Genomic DNA, 18,125 nt, shown 5'->3' with positions numbered 1-18,125 from the left:
TATTCCTGGTACAACAGAAGCCCTACAAACCACAATTCAAACAGCAGGCATTCCAGAATCCATAGCTACAACAGTACAAAGCACATCAATAAAACAAACCTCTATTAATACTGAGGGACAGGAATCTACAACAAAAGCAGTCTCTTCAACAGCAATAGAGACAACTGCTGCACAATTCACTTCTCAAAGAGAAGAAACAACATCTGGTATTACTGGAACAACAGAAGCACTACAAACCACAATAGAAACAACAAGCATTCCAGAATCCATATCAACAACAGTACAAAGCACATCATTAAAACAAACCTCTATTGCTACTGAGGGACAGGAATCCACAACTAAAGCAGTCTCTTCAACAGCAATAGAGACAACTGCTGCACAATCCAATACCCAAAGAGAAGAAACAACATCTGGGATTCCTAAAACAACAAAAGCACTACAAACCACAATACAAACAACAAGCATTCCAGAATCCATATCAACAACAGTACAAAGCACATCATTAAAGCAAACCTCTCTTAATACTGAGGGACAGGAATTCACAACAAAAGCAGTCTCTTCAACGGCAATAGAGACAACTGCTGCACAATCCACTACTCAAAGAGAAGAAACAGCTTCTGGTAATCCTGGAACAACAGAAGCACTAAAAACCACAATACAAACAACAAGCATTCCAGAATCCATATCTACAACAGTAGAAACCACATCATTAAAACAAACTTCTATTAATACTGAGGGACAGGAATCCACAACTAAAGCAGTCTCTTCAACAGCAATAGAGACAACTGCTGCACAATCCCCTACTCAAAGAGAAGAAACAACATCTGGAATTCCTGAAACAACAGAAGCACTAGAAACCACAATACAAACAACAAGCATTCCAGAATCCATATCAACAACAGTACAAAGCACATCATTAAAACAAACCTCTATTACCACTGAGAGACAGAAATCCACAACAGAAGCATACTTTTCTAATGCAGTAGAGACAACTGCTGCACAATCCACTACTCAAAGAGAAGAAACAACATCTGGTATTACTGGAACAACAGAAGCACTAGAAACCACAATACAAACAACAAGCATTCCAGAATCCATATCTACAACAGTACAAAGCACATCATTAAAACAAACCTCTATTACTACTGAGGGACAGGAATCAACAACAAAAGCAGTCTCTTCAACAGCAATAGAGACAACTGCTGCACAATCCACTACTCAAAGAGAAGAAACAACATCTGGAATTCCTGAAACAACGAAAGCACTACAAACCACAATAGAAACAACAAGCATTCCAGAATCCATATCAACAACAGTACAAAGCACATCATTAAAGCAAACCTCTCTTAATACTGAGGGACAGGAATTCACAACAAAAGCAGTCTCTTCAACAGCAATAGAGACATCTGCAGCACAATCCACTACTCAAAGAGAAGAAACAACATCTGGTATTACTGGAACAACAGAAGCACTAGAAACCACAATACAAACAACAAGCATTCCAGAATCCATATCTACAACAGTACAAAGCACATCATTAAAACAAACCTCTATTACTACTGAGGGACAGGAATCAACAACAAAAGCAGTCTCTTCAACAGCAAAAGAGACAACTGCTGCACAATCCACTACTCAAAGAGAAGAAACAACATCTGGTATTCCTGGAACAACAGAAGCACTACAAACCACAATACAAACAACAAGCATTCCAGAATCCATATCTACAACAGTTCAAAGCACATCATTAAAACAAACCTCTATTGCTACTGAGGGACAGGAATTCACAACAAAAGCAGTCTCTTCAACGGCAATAGAGACAGCTGCAGCACAATCCACTATTCAAAGAGAAGAAACAACATCTGGTATTACTGGAACAACAGAAGCACTAGAAACCACAATACAAACTACAAGCATTCCAGAATCCATATCTACAACAGTACAAAGCACATCATTAAAACAAACCTTTATTACAACTGAGGGACAGGAATCAACAACAAAAGCAGTCTCTTCAACAGCAATAGAGACAACTGCTGCACAATCCACTACTCAAAGAGAAGAAACAACATCTGGTATTCCTGAAACAACAGAAGCACTACAAACCACAATACAAACAACAAGCATTCCAGAATCCATATCAACAACAGTACAAAGCACATCATTAAAACAAACCTCTATTACCACTGAGAGACAGAAATCCACAACAGAAGCATACTTTTCTAATGCAGTAGAGACAACTGCTGCACAATCTACTACTCAAAGAGAAGAATCAACATTTGGTATTCCTGGTACAACAGAAGCCCTACAAACCACAATACAAACAACAGGCATTCCAGAATCCATAGCTACAACAGTCCAAAGCACATCATTAAAGCAACCCTCTCTTAATACTGAGGGACAGGAATTCACAACAAAAGCAGTCTCTTCAACAGCAATAGAGACATCTGCAGAACAATCCACTACTAAAAAAGAAAAAACAACATCTGGTATTACTGGAACAACAGAAGCACTAGAAACCACAATACAAACAACAAGCATTCCAGAATCCATATCTACAACAGTACAAAGCACATCATTAAAACAAACCTCTATTACTACTGAGGGACAGGAATCAACAACAAAAGCAGTCTCTTCAACAGCAAAAGAGACAACTGCTGCACAATCCACTACTCAAAGAGAAGAAACAACATCTGGTATTCCTGGAACAACAGAAGCACTACAAACCACAATACAAACAACAAGCATTCCAGAATCCATATCTACAACAGTTCAAAGCACATCATTAAAACAAACCTCTATTACTACTGAAGGACAGGAATCCACAACAAAAGCAGTCTCTTCAACAGCAATAGAGACAACTGCTGCACAATCCACTACTCAAAGAGAAGAAACAACATCTGATATTACTGGAACAACAGAAGCACTACAAACCACAATACAAACAACAAGCATTCCAGAATCCATATCAACAACAGTACAAAGCACATCATTAAAACAAACCTCTATTGCTACTGAGGGACAGGAATCCACAACTAAAGCAATCTCTTCAACAGCAATAGAGACAACTGCTGCACAATCCACTATTCAAAGAGAAGAAACAACATCTGGTATTACTGGAACAACAGAAGCACTAGAAACCACAATACAAACAACAAGCATTCCAGAATCCATATCAACAACAGTACAAAGCACATCATTAAAGCAAACCTCTCTTAATACTGAGGGACAGGAATTCACAACAAACGCAGTCTCTTCAATGGCAATAGAGACAACTGCTGCACAATCCACTACTCAAAGAGAAGAAACAACATCTGGTCTTACTGGAACAACAGAAGCACCACAAACCACAATAAAAACAACAAGCATTCCAGAATTCATATCTACACCAGTACAAAGCACAACATTAGAACAAACCTCTATTAATACTGAGGGACAGGAATCCACAACTAAAGCAGTCTCTTCAACAGCAATAGAGACAACTGCTGCACAATCCACTACTCAAAGAGAAGAAACAACATCTGGGATTCCTAAAACAACGGAAGCACTACAAACCACAATACAAACAACAAGCATTCCAGAATCCATATCAACAACAGTACAAAGCACATCATTAAAACAAACCTCTATTACCACTGAGGGACAGAAATCCACAACAGAAGCATACTTTTCTAATGCAGTAGAGACAACTGCTGCACAATCCACTACTCAAAGAGAAGAAACAACATCTGGTATTCCTGAAACAACAGAAGCCCTACAAACCACAATACAAACAACAGGCATTCCAGAATCCATAGCTACAACAGTACAAAGCACATCAATAAAACAAATCTCTATTAATACTGAGAGACAGGAATCTACAACAAAAGCAGTCTCTTCAACAGCAATAGAGACAACTGCTGCACAATCCACTTCTCAAAGAGAAGAAATAGCTTCTGGTATTCCTGGAACAACAGAAGCACTACAAACCACAATACAAACAACAAGCATTCCAGAATCCATATCAACAACAGTACAAAGCACATCATTAAAGCAAACCTCTCTTAATACTGAGGGACAGGAATCCACAACAAAAGCAGTGTCATCAACAGCAATAGAGACAACTGCTGCACAATCCACTACTCAAAGAAACGAAACAACATCTGGTATTCCTGGAACAACAGAAGCACTACAAACCACAATACAAACAACAAAATTTCCAGAATCCATATCTGCAACAGTACAAACCACAACTTTAGCAGAAACCTCTATTAATACTGAGAGCCAACAGTCCACAACTAAAGTCCCCTCTTCCACTACCATAGAGACAACTCTTGCACAATCCACTGCACAAAGAGAAGAAACAACAACTGGTATTCCTGGATCAACAGAAGCACTACAAACCACAATAAAAACAACAAACATTCCAGGATCCATCTCTGCAACAGTGCAAACCACACTAATAGTACAAACCTCTATTATTACTGAGGGAAATAAGTCAACAGCTAAAGAATACTCTTCCACTGCAAATCTAACAACTGCTGCACAATCCACAGGCTTAAAAGGAACTACCTTATTTACCCCAAGCAGTCCACAAACCACTACTCCACCTCACACAACTACCTATGCCACAACTTCTCCTACCACTAAACTACCCACCACAACTCCTTCAACTACTACGTCTACTACTACCATATCAACAACTCATGGAGCCTTTGTAGGTAAGTCTTTTACCGGTTATCTTTACTATAGGCAATAACTTATTCTGTCTGCAGCATCTGCTATTTCTCTCAGGGTTAGGGGATTATTTACTAAAATTGGACTTATCATGATCATAACTGAACTCTTCATTGTTGCTTATTGGTGTGAAAAAAATCTACATTTCACCCCCATGTGGCAGATATATTATCATCAAGGCATTTGATAACTTAGCTGGTATGGCGATATTGCCTAGGGCAGGAAGCGTTGGTTACCGTTTCGCTGGCCAAGTCCCCATTTTTTTGTGAAGGCGTGAGCCGGCCTGCCAGATTTGGACTTTCAGAATATAAAAAAATAATACAAATAAAATAAACGTATTGAAAAAAAACACAAACTTACGCTTAAACATTATATACAATATTTAACTATATATATATATAGTTTTGTTTAAATTAAATTAATAAGCTTTATTTTCTATAAAAATGATGCAAACACTACAGCATTAAATAATAGATTTATTCCAAGTATAAAGGGAATGGATGGTGGAGACAATCACTACAATTGGCACTGCTCAGTTAATATGTCATTAATGGCGGTAATCCCCCTATTAGATAAAGATAAGTTAATCAAGGACATTTTGCCAGCAAAATGGATTTTTGCCCTTTAATAAATGTACTGAACCTCATAGAGAGGCCTAGTCAACCTGTGGCTCTCCAGGTGTTGTGACACTGCAAGTCCCAGCATGCCCTGACAAATATCGGCCGGCTATCTACTGGAAAAGCATGCTGGGATTTGTAGTTACACAACACCAGGCCTGACTTAGAGCCCAGAAACTTAATAATAAATTGTTTTCATTTTCATTGTATACTTTTTTATGAAGATTTGGGTATAAACGGCACGGTCTGTCCAATCAGCTGCAATGACAGTTTGGACACAGCTTATTTTCAGGTGCAAAGAGTCTTGGGCAAGGAGGTGGGTACAGTTCTGGAGACTTGATCCCATCTGTTCTGATTTGTTTGGTCGGGTGATAAAAAAAAAACCAAATAAAATCAACACTTTATTTAATTGGTGTTTTCATTAAATACTCTGCATGAATTATTCTTGTGCCTTCCACTAGTTACATCTTATATACATAACATTCTGTAGCCTCCCGAGGTGTTTTGTATAGAGAATACCCCCTTACACCCAAATCACGTTTTTGTGCTTGGATTCAGCAGACACATGACTGTGCATCACCCACCTGTTCTAATAAAATCTATTATCCCACTATCCTCCCATAAAGAGTAGCAAAATGCTCTCCCGTCACCACCCTGCCATGCTAATGTGTGCCTGTATAAGTATAAGTGCACAAAAGAGACATGGGGGTAAGTGTATTAAGCTGTGAGTTTCCAGCGGCTTTGGAAAGTGGAGATGTTGCCTATAGCAACCAATCAGATTATAGCTAACATTTTGTAGAATGTACTAAACAAATGCTATCTAGAATCTTATTGGTTGCTATAGGCAACATCTCCACTTTCCAAACCCGCAGCTTGATACATTTACCCCATGATATCACAAAATACAAAAAATGGCTTTTGTGCTGTAATTGTTTCATCCTCTACCAGGCCACCAGTGCATCTTTTCACAGGATACAAACTGTAAAAGCATAGAACTCTGGACTAACGTAGCCAACCTCCTGAAATGGGTGGGTCTTATTGTCAAATGGGTGTGGTTTCACAGAATGTGGGAGTGGTTTGGGTGGATATTGCATGGCTTATTTTGTCCCAATTTTCCCAGTTTAAATGTTGGAAGGTACTCTATGGATTTTGCAGTAACACAGAATAAGTCACTAAACCATTGGCAAACAGAGGCAAATGCAGGATTTCTAGATGGGGGTTTGAGAGTAGAGGGTTCCAATAATAATAATAACAAACAATAAAGTAAGCAGTACATTAAAACACCCACATTAATAATATTAATCTCCTTTCAATAAATTATTCTTGACTATCTTCCCAAAATAATACCTTGTAAAGTAATACAACAAATTGAATACTAATCTCCCCTGACATCCAATTAAATAATGAAAAAAATATAATTAGACTTAGTTACTTACCTGTACTTTGACATCGCTCTCAGCAGCCAAGAAACAACATAATATTACAAGTAACTTAATTTTACTGCATTTTCCATTTCTCTAAAGTCACAGATACACTGGAGCTAACAGTGAAAATAATCACAGTGGCCATTTTGTTGAAGCCACAGTTCATTAATACATAGACAGATCCCCCAAAAAATGGGTCTCAGACTGCAGACTCTTAGAGTGTGTTTTTTTTAATGCAGAGAGGAGGAGGAGAATCCTAGAAGCCATTTCCCAGTGATTCGCGTGTAGGCGGTCTCTGGGCAATTGGGACACCCCCCCCCCCCCCGGAAGTGCACCCCTAACATCATACAGTCGGCAACAACTTATTGAAATACTATGTACCCAGGGTAACCATTATTTTCTCATGTCTTTCAGGAAATAAATGTCAAAATGGAGGCACCGATAATGGAAATAAATGCCTGTGTCTGGAGAGTTTCTATGGGCCTCTGTGTGAGAACATCATAGACAGGATTACACCTTGTGAGTAAAACCCCCCCAAACGCATCCCTTATCTTCTCACCTTTACTGAATGTACTTCAGCATCATCAGAAATGCTGAGTTACCCCAACAGCACCATCCCTGGTATAAATAATAAGCTATAAATACTCTGCCCCTCACTATTTTATGACTGGTGTGGCTGTGGGATAGAGATTTGTGGGTATATTGAGAGTTGTGAACTTTCCTACAGTGTGATGATGTGATAGGAAGTGTCCTAGGAGCAGATTTAGCCTACTCCCCCTAGTACTCTCTCTTTAAATTCCATGAACTTTCATTCAGACATGTAGAAAGATGAATTTAAAGAAGTTTTATGACGGTAACAGACATTACATGTGGGGAGAGGGGAGAAGAGCAGATCACCGTGCCAGATCCCTGATGGTGGCAGGGCATAATGAAGTGATTGGCATCATTATGCCACACACTGCCGCAAATCTATACGGAGGGCATGATTACGGTGACACTGAAACGTCACCATGCTCCCCCCCATACTTGCCACCGGAGAAATGAAAAGTTGGCAAGTATGAGTTGTGTGTAGGCAGGGCCGCTAAGTGGAATTTTGGGACCCAGTACAGCAACTTCATGGGGCTCCCCTATAGTCGAATAGTATGTAAAATGGGTGTGGTCATATCATTGGGGCATTGGTTGGCATAATTGGGGGCATGTCTAGCAGGTGAAAAGTGCAAAGCAAAGAATAATTTAATAGATCCTTATTAGAGGATACAGTAATTTGATGCTACAGGGCTCCCGCAGCCCAGGGAAAGAGCCCTGTAGCACTGTCATTACAGAAATGCCCACATGCTTTACTCAAACATGCCCTCTGTGCCCAGCAGCTTTACGCATACATGTTCCCTGTGCCCACGTGCTTAATGCACATATGTCCCCCTCTGCCCACATGCATTAAACACACATGCCCCCTTTGCCAATATGCTTTACACACGCATGCCCCCTCTGCCCACATGCTTTACTCATACATGTCCCATGTGCCTACATACTTTACTCATACATGTCTCCTCTGTCCACATGCTTTACCCATACATGCTCCCTGTGCCCAGCAGCTTTACATGTCTACCTTCCCATCACAGTACCCCTTCTTCCTGCCCTTTTCCTTACCAGTTACTTCCAATAGCTGCTGCACTATGTACCATGTGACTGCTGCAGCCACATGACCTGGTGATGTCACACTGTGAAGGAGATCTAGCTACTGCCTTATAAGAGATGCAGTGCAAGCAGCCTATGCGGTCTGTGCATAGGCTATCACATTATATAATACTCGCTGCAGCCGCATAATCCATTTAAAGACTATTGTACTAAAAGCTGTAGTACATTATTCTATGGATCAATGACACGGCTGCATTTAGTAGTATGCAGACTGCATAGACTGCCTGCACAGCTTTCTCACTGAGCCACCAGGCAGCCCAAAATATCCCCCCCTCCCCCAGGAAAACTCAGAACAAAAAAAAGGTAAGCAAAAAAAATAAATTTAAATTAGTGGTCTGCAGTGTGGGCCTGGGCATCCTGGCATGCCCAGGCCCTGGTAATTAGTACCTGCCAACTCCCTGTGTGCAGGTGACAGGTCTACTTTAAATACCAATGTCAGAAGTAAATCAAATATTTTAAACATTCACTGGGTTTCCTAACATTGCATTTAATGATGAACTTGCAGATTTTTTGATTTTGTGTACATTTTGAGAAATTGTTTATAAATAAGTCTCAGAATCATGAAAACATGTGTTTAAGGATACAGTAAATTTGCATACAATCAGCAATTAATTTTTATGTCATAATAGATGACTGGAAAGCATGAAAGGTAAAAAAGAATTCAGTACATATTTAAAAATTCAGTGGCTTGAATGGTTTAAAGGATCACTTAACCTAACCTTCAAGTTGTATTTTATTAATGAGCAACTAATAACATCCACGCACTTATATACTGTATCTCCCAATAATCCACACCATCGCATCATAAGGGTATATGGCTATATCAACTCCAGTGGCATGTCTAATACATCTGAAGCACTTAGAAGCCCCCCAACCCCCTTCTGTCCCCCAAAAACCACCCTTTCACTGTTGCACGCACCTTATACTGGTGCATACGGCACCCACGTACCACTGGACTGCAGAGTTGTGGTAAGCGGAGCATACCTCCCAACAGTCGGAACAAGCACTGTTGAGAAGACCTTAGAATCAGGACTATCCTCAAATCAGGACAGTTGGGAAGTACAACATATTATTATTATTGCTGATTTACATGGCGCCACAATGCTCCACAGCACTGAAGAGAACATGCATAAAACAGGGAAATAAAAGGTAAACAAAATTAATGCAGACATGAAAACAAAGGTTAGAGAGGGCCTTGCTCATGAGGTGGCTTACAAGCTCAGGGGCTTATCAGAACTGAATATATTTAAGGTGTAGTCACCTGCTCTCTCCAAACGTCTGGGAGACTCCAGAACTAGGGGAAGACCTTCCAGATCTCTCAGAGAGTAAACAAGTCTCTTAGGACGATTTAGAAGTCTCAAGGTGGACGGGGCCATGAACCAAACTTCATCAACAAGCTCTGCTCATCTCAGCAAACATTTAGAATACTGTCTGTTTTTCATTTAGCACAAAAATACTTGATAGCTTTAATTTTACACTGAAATTTAAAGTGGATCTAGGCTATGCCCTACTCTAACAAAAAAATCTGTCCTCACATTTTAAATATACCTCCCCCTCCAATGCAACATGGTTTTGCCCAGGTTCAAAGTTACTCCATTTTTATGCTTTGCTCTCCTTAATGACTCAGGCCCTTAGTGTTGCATCATGTTGCACCCCAGCCACTCGTTGTGTATTGTGGTTGACAGGGCTTGATCATGTAATTGACCCGCCCACTTTTATTGCAGCCAACTGCACCATCAAGCCTCTTTTCATATTGTGCCGGCACTTAATGCACCTATGGTGCAGACTGCTCTCGGAGTAGTCTTTGTAGGATCAGTCTCTCCTTAGAGATGCTCCAGCTCTTTTACAGATATAGTATCAATACATACTGTACATGGAGACACCTTTTAAACACATTAGGGCTGATACTTTGTGGGACTTATGCAAGTTTGCATAGTGTATTTTACATGAAATTGCTCTGTGCATGCCAAGAAAGTGGACACACGCAAATGTGCCTGTGGGGAATTGCAGGATCCTGGCACTTTCTCCCTGCTGCACCTGGATAAGTGGGTCAGGGGAAAGAAGGGAACTTCTACTCCAAGTACAGTAAAGGCATATTCATGCAAATGGGGCCAATGCAGATCTGCAGAAACATGCATATATACATTTTAGAAGGCACATTCTTTGACACCTGCGCAAATACTCGCTTGTGATGATGACTTATCGGAAACTGGATGCATATGCCGCCAATGTGGAGGAGGACACAGCTCAAGATGTGGGTGGAAATACATTATTTTTTCTGTGCTATTTTTTTTAAGAGTAATTTACTCCCATTGTTACGCCCAACTCTCAACAGCTCCATTATATTTAACATATTCTTACGTGGAATACGTGAGTGACTGATCTGAAGGAGAGTGGGTTCTGGCAGGCTTAACATGACAAGAATCCGCCTCTCCATGAACCTGAGAATCTGGGACAAAACGCCCCATGTCTCAGCTCCCAGAGCTACGGCTAGGGCGAGGGTCATGTTAGTAACTCTTCATTAGGTTGTAAGTGCAGCCTGTATTTATAAAGTCTAGGGAATTAAAATTTGATGGTGACAAATGCATCTAATATGCAAAATAAGTTACATTATTATTATTATTATTATTATTATTAATTTTTATTTATAGGGCGCCACTAGGTATCCGTAGCGCCGTACAGGGACAGACAGAAACACGATACAGGGTGAGACAGCACAGTACAGTTAACAGAAATCACAGTAACTCAGAAGCTCAATGAACAGCTAGATTAGAGGTGAGAGCCCCCAGCGGGGTAGAGACAGGGTAGAGACATTATCCTAGAGAGTTGGTCAATATTGAAAAATAGTGATATTTTTTACGGACAATATTCCCATGTACAAACCTTTGATACCTGGGACTGTCCCTGGAAATTATTTGAAACACATCTGAATACATAGCTTTAATTGGGACAGTCCCGATTTGAGGGAACTGTCCACTTCCCAGCAGATCAGGATTTTTCCCCCGATTCCACATCAGTTAGAAGGTAGGCCCCCCCCTAATTGTGTTTTTACCTGGGTGGAAGGGGGTGAGGTCCAGTGCCCCTTCTTGTGCACATACTGCCGCTGCCTTGTGACAGATACTTCCATTCAACATGTCTGTTGTCAGACTAGCAGCTTTAACTGCTCATAAATACCACATTATGCACAATGAATGTAATATATATTTGTTTCCCCAAAAGCTGTAGAGACCAAAGTGGATGTGATACTGGTAATCACTAACAGAGAGTTTACCGAGGCTCTGACTGATGACACAACTGAGGAGTATAAAGAGTTTGAGGCAGAGTTCAAACAAGAGGTGAGAACATGAACACATAATTATATCTCAGTATTACTTTATTAAACATCATTTACTATATCAGATCTTGCATGAGGTCATACACGGCTGTCAATTCTATATCTTTGCACAGATGGGAACAATCTATTCTGCCATCCCAGGTTACAAGGATGTGATAATCCTTTCTCTAAGGTAAGTGTTTCTGCTTTGTACATTGTGATCATTTGTTTATTATTACTCTGTAGGAGGGCTGGCCAAAATCTTATATATGGTGGAGAAGGAGTGTATTTTTCAACCTATATGGTGGAACCCTTCCATCCAGGATGCAACCATTCATGTAGTGCGCACAAAATATACGCCACACTTCCCAACTTTTCAACGTTGGCCTCCGGAAGATCCCAAAAGGGAGGGGGGCGTGTGGGGATGGGGTGTGGCAAATGGCATAATTTGGCCCCAAGAATCGTGTTATGGAGGCTTCAAATCCTGCCCCCTTCACTAGTAAGTGGGCAGATGTGGGAGAATGCCCTACTCTCCCGGGATTCCGGGAGTCTCACGGACATTCTTGGAGAGTAGGAAAGTATTATATACAAACACAAAAAACACACACAGAACAACCCTGCAAAAAACAAACAACAAATAATTTGCTCAAATGGGAGCTGTATTTTTATTAAGCCGCGCACGCTGCTGACTCCACTAAAGTTGATTGTTTAACTGGACTGGCTTATTAAACACACATATCAGCGCCATCAATGTCAGAAACAATCGCCACTTTGATATTGTTTAAAGAGCATAGAATTACTATTATTTACAATGGCAGCATATAAGAATCAAGTCCAATGGTGACAATAATAAAGTTACGGCCTTAAAATCCTACTACAACAGCCTGAGTTTAGATATCATGTGGCTGGGTTTAAGGGAGTAGCTTTAAATGGCACTCTCTGTTCACCTGCCTACAGTGATCATGAATTATTGATTATGAGTATAAATGAGGAGCAATTTTGGTACATTACTTTCTGCTATTTTTTAAGATCTATATCTTGAGTGTATTTACATTCTTTTGAAATTATAGGAGCACTGTCTGTCACTTCTCTGTAACTGATTCTTTCCACATCGTTTTTTTTCTCTTTCCATTGTAACCTCTTTCATTACCCTTCACACCTTCCAACTCTCTCCAATCTCTCCCTCGAGCCCAGAGTGAGGGGGATCTGAGCGCACCTCTGTGTCTGATTGGCCAGTAGAGAAGAGGTGTTGCTGGTGCTCACTCTATTTATGTTACCATGTGTTATAGAACTGTCAAGCTGGTTCGTTGCTCCATTTTGTACTCTTCAGAGGCAGCTTCTGATGAGATCAGACCAAATGTGCAGCATTATGAATTTATATTCAGCTTGTTCCACAAATGTTTACGAATAATGTGCACAAACGCAGGCGGGTTTCCTTTTAGAAGTACTCTATTTTGAGCTATCAAATAAAGTCTTTAAATCCCCTTCTGTGTGCCAGCCAGAGTGGAAGTATTACTTTACATCTGTTTGCTCTTAGCATATTTGCAGGGCACTACCTAATTCAAGTTTGTTTCTGGCAGTAAGGGCAGCGTCGTTGTGGATCATGAAGTGATTGTGGAGATAGAATACAAGGAAGAAGTAAATGTTGCACAGAATTACGAGAAGATAGTCCAGGATTTGAAGACATATCTGAATGAGCTCAAAGCACAGAATTGCACAAAACTATATAGTAAGTACATGCCAGCAATAACTGCATACCTGCCAAGATTCACAATTTGAAATTTGGGACAAGATCTAACCAAATCATACCCAGAGTTACCCAAACCACAACCATTTCTAACTAAAACATGCCAATACCCAACCAAATCACACCCAGTTATACCCAAATCAAGCCCACATGCAATCAAATCATCCCCCAACCCAACCACAACGCACCCAGATCCAAACAAACCATGCATGGATCCACCCAAATCATACCCTGATCCATCCAAATCTTGCCTAGATCCAATCAAACCCTGTTCAAATCCAACCAAATAATGCCCAGATCACTCCTCAGATTGTGAAGAAACACCCCATTTGCAGAGATAAAATGGGATTGTCTATGTGTAGCTAGCTATATGCAAACAACTGCCTGTGTCCATGCTGACAGCCCCCTTTATAATATGCCTTTTCTTTATTACTACTTTTTAAATATTTCTAAATGCTCATTTACTCTCATGTTGTCTTTGAACAAATCATAGGAGTGATAGAGAAAGCGTACTAGTGTAAAGAGTAAGAGTCCTGGGAAATCAGCTGTGTACAGTGAACCCAAAACTAGTTATCATATTATGTAAGGGACTAGAGCGGTTCCCAAACTGTGTCTCAGGGGTGCCGCGGGCCAGCCATAAGAAAATCAAACAGAAACACTTACCAATCCGCGCGGCGCCGGGACCCAGCATCCTCTCTAATGCAGCTGTCATATCAGTGACAGTGACAGCTGCTGCGTGAGAGAGGAGGATGCTGGGTCCCGGCGCCGCGCGGATTGGTAAGTGTTTCTGTTTGATTGTTTTATAGCTGGCGCACGGCAGAGGGGACAAAGTGAGAGAGTGCAGAGGAGAGTGACAGCGTGACAGGAGGGGGACAGAGGAGAGTGACAGCGTGACAGGAGGGGACAGAGGAGAGTGACAGCGTGACAGGAGGGGGACAGAGGAGAGTGACAGCGTGACAGGAGGGGACAGAGGAGAGTGACAGCGTGACAGGAGGGGGACAGAGGAGAGTGACAGCGTGACAGGAGGGGACAGAGGAGAGTGACAGCGTGACAGGAGGGGGACAGAGGAGAGTGACAGGAAGGGGACAGAGGAGAGGGACAGCGTGACAGAAGGGGACAGAGGAGAGTGACAGCGTGACAGGAGGGGGACAGAGGAGAGTGACAGCGTGACAGGAGGGGACAGAGGAGAGTGACAGCGTGACAGGAGGGGGACAGAAGAGAGTGACAGTGTGACAGGAGGAGGACAGAGGAGAGTGACAGCGTGACAGGAAGGGGACAGAGGAGAGTGACAGCGTGACAGGAGGGGGACAGAGCAGAGTGACAGCGTGACAGGAGGGGGACAGAGGAGAGTGACAGCGTGACAGGAGGGGACAGAGGAGAGTGACAGCGTGACAGGAGGGGGACAGAGGAGAGTGACAGCGTGACAGGAGGGGACAGAGCAGAGTGACAGCGTGACAGGAGGGGGACAGAGGAGAGTGACAGCGTGACAGGAGGGGACAGAGGAGAGTGACAGCGTGACAGGAGGGGGACAGAGGAGAGTGACAGGAAGGGGACAGAGGAGAGGGACAGCGTGACAGAAGGGGACAGAGGAGAGTGACAGCGTGACAGGAGGGGGACAGAGGAGAGTGACAGCGTGACAGGAGGGGACAGAGGAGAGTGACAGCGTGACAGGAGGGGACAGAGGAGAGTGACAGCGTGACAGGAGGGGGACAGAAGAGAGTGACAGTGTGACAGGAGGAGGACAGAGGAGAGTGACAGCGTGACAGGAAGGGGACAGAGGAGAGTGACAGCGTGACAGGAGGGGGACAGAGCAGAGTGACAGCGTGACAGGAGGGGGACAGAGGAGAGTGACAGCGTGACAGGAGGGGACAGAGGAGAGTGACAGTGTGACAGGAGGGGGACAGAGGAGAGTGACAGCGTGACAGGAGGGGACAGAGCAGAGTGACAGCGTGACAGGAGGGGGACAGAGGAGAGTGACAGCGTGACAGGAGGGGACAGAGGAGAGTGACAGCGTGACAGGAGGGGGACAGAGGAGAGTGACAGCGTGACAGGAGGAGGACAGAGGAGAGTGACAGCGTGACAGGAAGGGGACAGAAGAGAGGGACAGCGTGACAGGAGGGGACAGAGGAGAGTGACAGCATGTCAGGAGTGGGACAGAGCAGAGTGACAGCGTGACAAGAGGGGACAGAGGAGAGTGATAGCGTGACAGGAGGGGACATAGGAGAGTGACAGGAAGGGGACAGAGGAGAGGGACAGCGTGACAGGAGGGGACAGAGGAGAGTGACAGCGTGACAGGAGGGGGGCAGAGGAGAGTGACAGCGTGACAGGAGGAGGATAGAGGAGAGTGACAGCGTGACAGGAAGGGGACAGAGGAGAGGGACAGCGTGACAGGAGGGGACAGAGGAGAGTGACAGCATGTCAGGAGGGGGACAGAGCAGAGTGACAGCGTAACAAGAGGGGACAGAGGAGAGGGACAGCGTGACAGGAGGGGACAGAGGAGAGTGACAGCGTGACAGGAGGGGGGCAGAGGAGAGTGACAGCGTGACAGGAGGAGGATAGAGGAGAGTGACAGCGTGACAGGAAGGGGACAGAGGAGAGGGACAGCGTGACAGGAGGGGACAGAGGAGAGTGACAGCATGTCAGGAGGGGGACAGAGCAGAGTGACAGCGTAACAAGAGGGGACAGAGAAGAGTGATAGCATGACAGGAGGGGACAGAGCAGAGTGACAACGTGACAGGAGGGGGACAGAGCAGAGTGACAGGAGGGGACAGAGGAGAGGGACAGCGTGACAGGAGGGGGGCAGAGGAGAGTGACAGCGTGATGCGAAGGGGACAGAGGAGAGTGACAGCGTGACATGAAGGGGACAGAGGAGAGGGACAGCGTGACAGGAGGGGGACAGAGGAGAGTGACAGCGTGACAGGAAGGGGACAGAGGAGAGGGACAGCATGACAGGAGGGGGACAGAGGAGAGTGACAGCATGTCAGGAGGGGGACAGAGCAGAGTGACAGCGTGACAGGAGGGGGACAGAGCAGAGTGACAGCGTGACAGGAGGGGGACAGAGCAGAGTGACAGCGTGACAGGAGGGGATAGAGCAGCGTGACAGGAGGGGACAGAGCAGAGTGACAGCGTGACCGGAGGGGACAGAGCAGAGTGACAGGAGGGGACAGAGCAGCGTGACAGGAGGGGACAGAGGAGAGTGATAGCATGACAGGAGGGGACAGAGCAGAGTGACAACGTGACAGGAGGGGGACAGAGCAGAGTGACAGGAGGGGACAGAGGAGAGGGACAGCGTGACAGGAGGGGGGCAGAGGAGAGTGACAGCGTGACGCGAAGGGGACAGAGGAGAGTGACAGCGTGACATGAAGGGGACAGAGGAGAGGGACAGCGTGACAGGAGGGGGACAGAGCAGAGTGACAGCGTGACAGGAGGGGGACAGAGCAGAGTGACAGCATGACAGGAGGGGATAGAGCAGCGTGACAGGAGGGGACAGAGCAGAGTGACAGCGTGACCGGAGGGGACAGAGCAGAGTGACAGGAGGGGACAGAGCAGCGTGACAGGAGGGGACAGAGCAGAGTGACAGCGTGTCAGGAGGGGACAGAGCAGAGTGACAGCGTGACAGGAGGGGACAGAGCAGAGTGACAGGAGGGGACAGAGCAGCGTGACAGGAGGGGACAGAGGAGAGTGACAGCGTGACAGGAGGGGACAGAGCAGCGTGACAGGAGGGGACAGAGGAGAGTGACAGTGTGACAGGAGGGGACACAGCAGAGTTACAGCATGACAGGAGGGGACAGTGCAGAGTGACAGGAGGGGACAGAGCAGCGTGACAGGAGGGGACAGAGCAGAGTGACAGGAGGGGACAGAGCAGAGTTACAGCGTGACAGGAGGGGACAGAGGAGCGTGACAGGAGGGGACAGAGAAGAGTGACAGCGTGACAGGAGGGGACAGAGCAGCGTGACAGGAGGGGACAGAGGAGAGTGACAGTGTGACAGGAGGGGACACAGCAGAGTTACAGCATGACAGGAGGGGACAGTGCAGAGTGACAGGAGGGGACAGAGCAGCGTGACAGGAGGGGACAGAGCAGAGTGACAGGAGGGGGCAGAGCAGAGTGACAGGAGGGGACAGAGCAGAGTGACAGCGTGACAGGAGGGGACAGAGGAGCGTGACAGGAGGGGACAGAGAAGAGTGACAGCGTGACAGGAGGGGACAGAGGAGAGTGACAGAGTGACAGGAGGGGGACAGAGGAGAGTGACAGCTTGACAGCAGGGGGACAGAGGAGCGGGACAGCGTGACAGGAGGGGGACAGAGGAGAGGGACTGCGTGGCAGAGGAGCTGTGACAGAGGGCAGAGGAGCTGGGACAGAGGGCAGAGGAGCTGGGACAGCGTGACAGAGGGCACAGGAGGGGGACAGCGTGACAGGAGGGGGACAGAGGAGAGTGACAGCGTGACAGGAGGGGGACAGCGTGGCAGAGGAGCTGGGACAGAGGGCAGAGGAGCTGGGACAGCGTGAGAGGGGCAGTGGAGGGGGACAGGATGACAGGAGGGAGACAGCGTGACAGAGGGTAGAGGAGGAGGACAGTGGGCAGAGGAGGAGGACAGCGTGAGAGGGGCAGTGGAGGGGG

General features: G+C 44.8%; 1 protein-coding gene across 1 annotated transcript in view; it reads left to right on the top strand.

Annotated features, from left to right (window-relative positions):
- The first annotated feature begins 4,054 nt into the window (after positions 1-4,054).
- The window catches only part of LOC142151160 (mucin-3A-like), a 28,607-nt gene continuing 14,536 nt past the window's right edge, over positions 4,055-18,125 (top strand). Inside the window, exons 1-5 of the mRNA XM_075206519.1 lie at positions 4,055-4,694; positions 7,166-7,270; positions 11,666-11,781; positions 11,894-11,952; positions 13,340-13,488. Coding sequence (XP_075062620.1) covers positions 11,894-11,952; positions 13,340-13,488 — 208 coding nt within the window. The 5' untranslated portion in view covers positions 4,055-4,694; positions 7,166-7,270; positions 11,666-11,781. The remainder of the gene's footprint in view (positions 4,695-7,165; positions 7,271-11,665; positions 11,782-11,893; positions 11,953-13,339; positions 13,489-18,125) is intronic.

The sequence above is a fragment of the Mixophyes fleayi genome, chromosome 4, assembly GCF_038048845.1.
Source record: "Mixophyes fleayi isolate aMixFle1 chromosome 4, aMixFle1.hap1, whole genome shotgun sequence".
Classification (NCBI taxonomy): domain Eukaryota; kingdom Metazoa; phylum Chordata; class Amphibia; order Anura; family Limnodynastidae; genus Mixophyes; species Mixophyes fleayi.
Note: the sequence above shows the minus strand (reverse complement) of the source record. Positions and strands in the feature narration are given on the sequence as shown.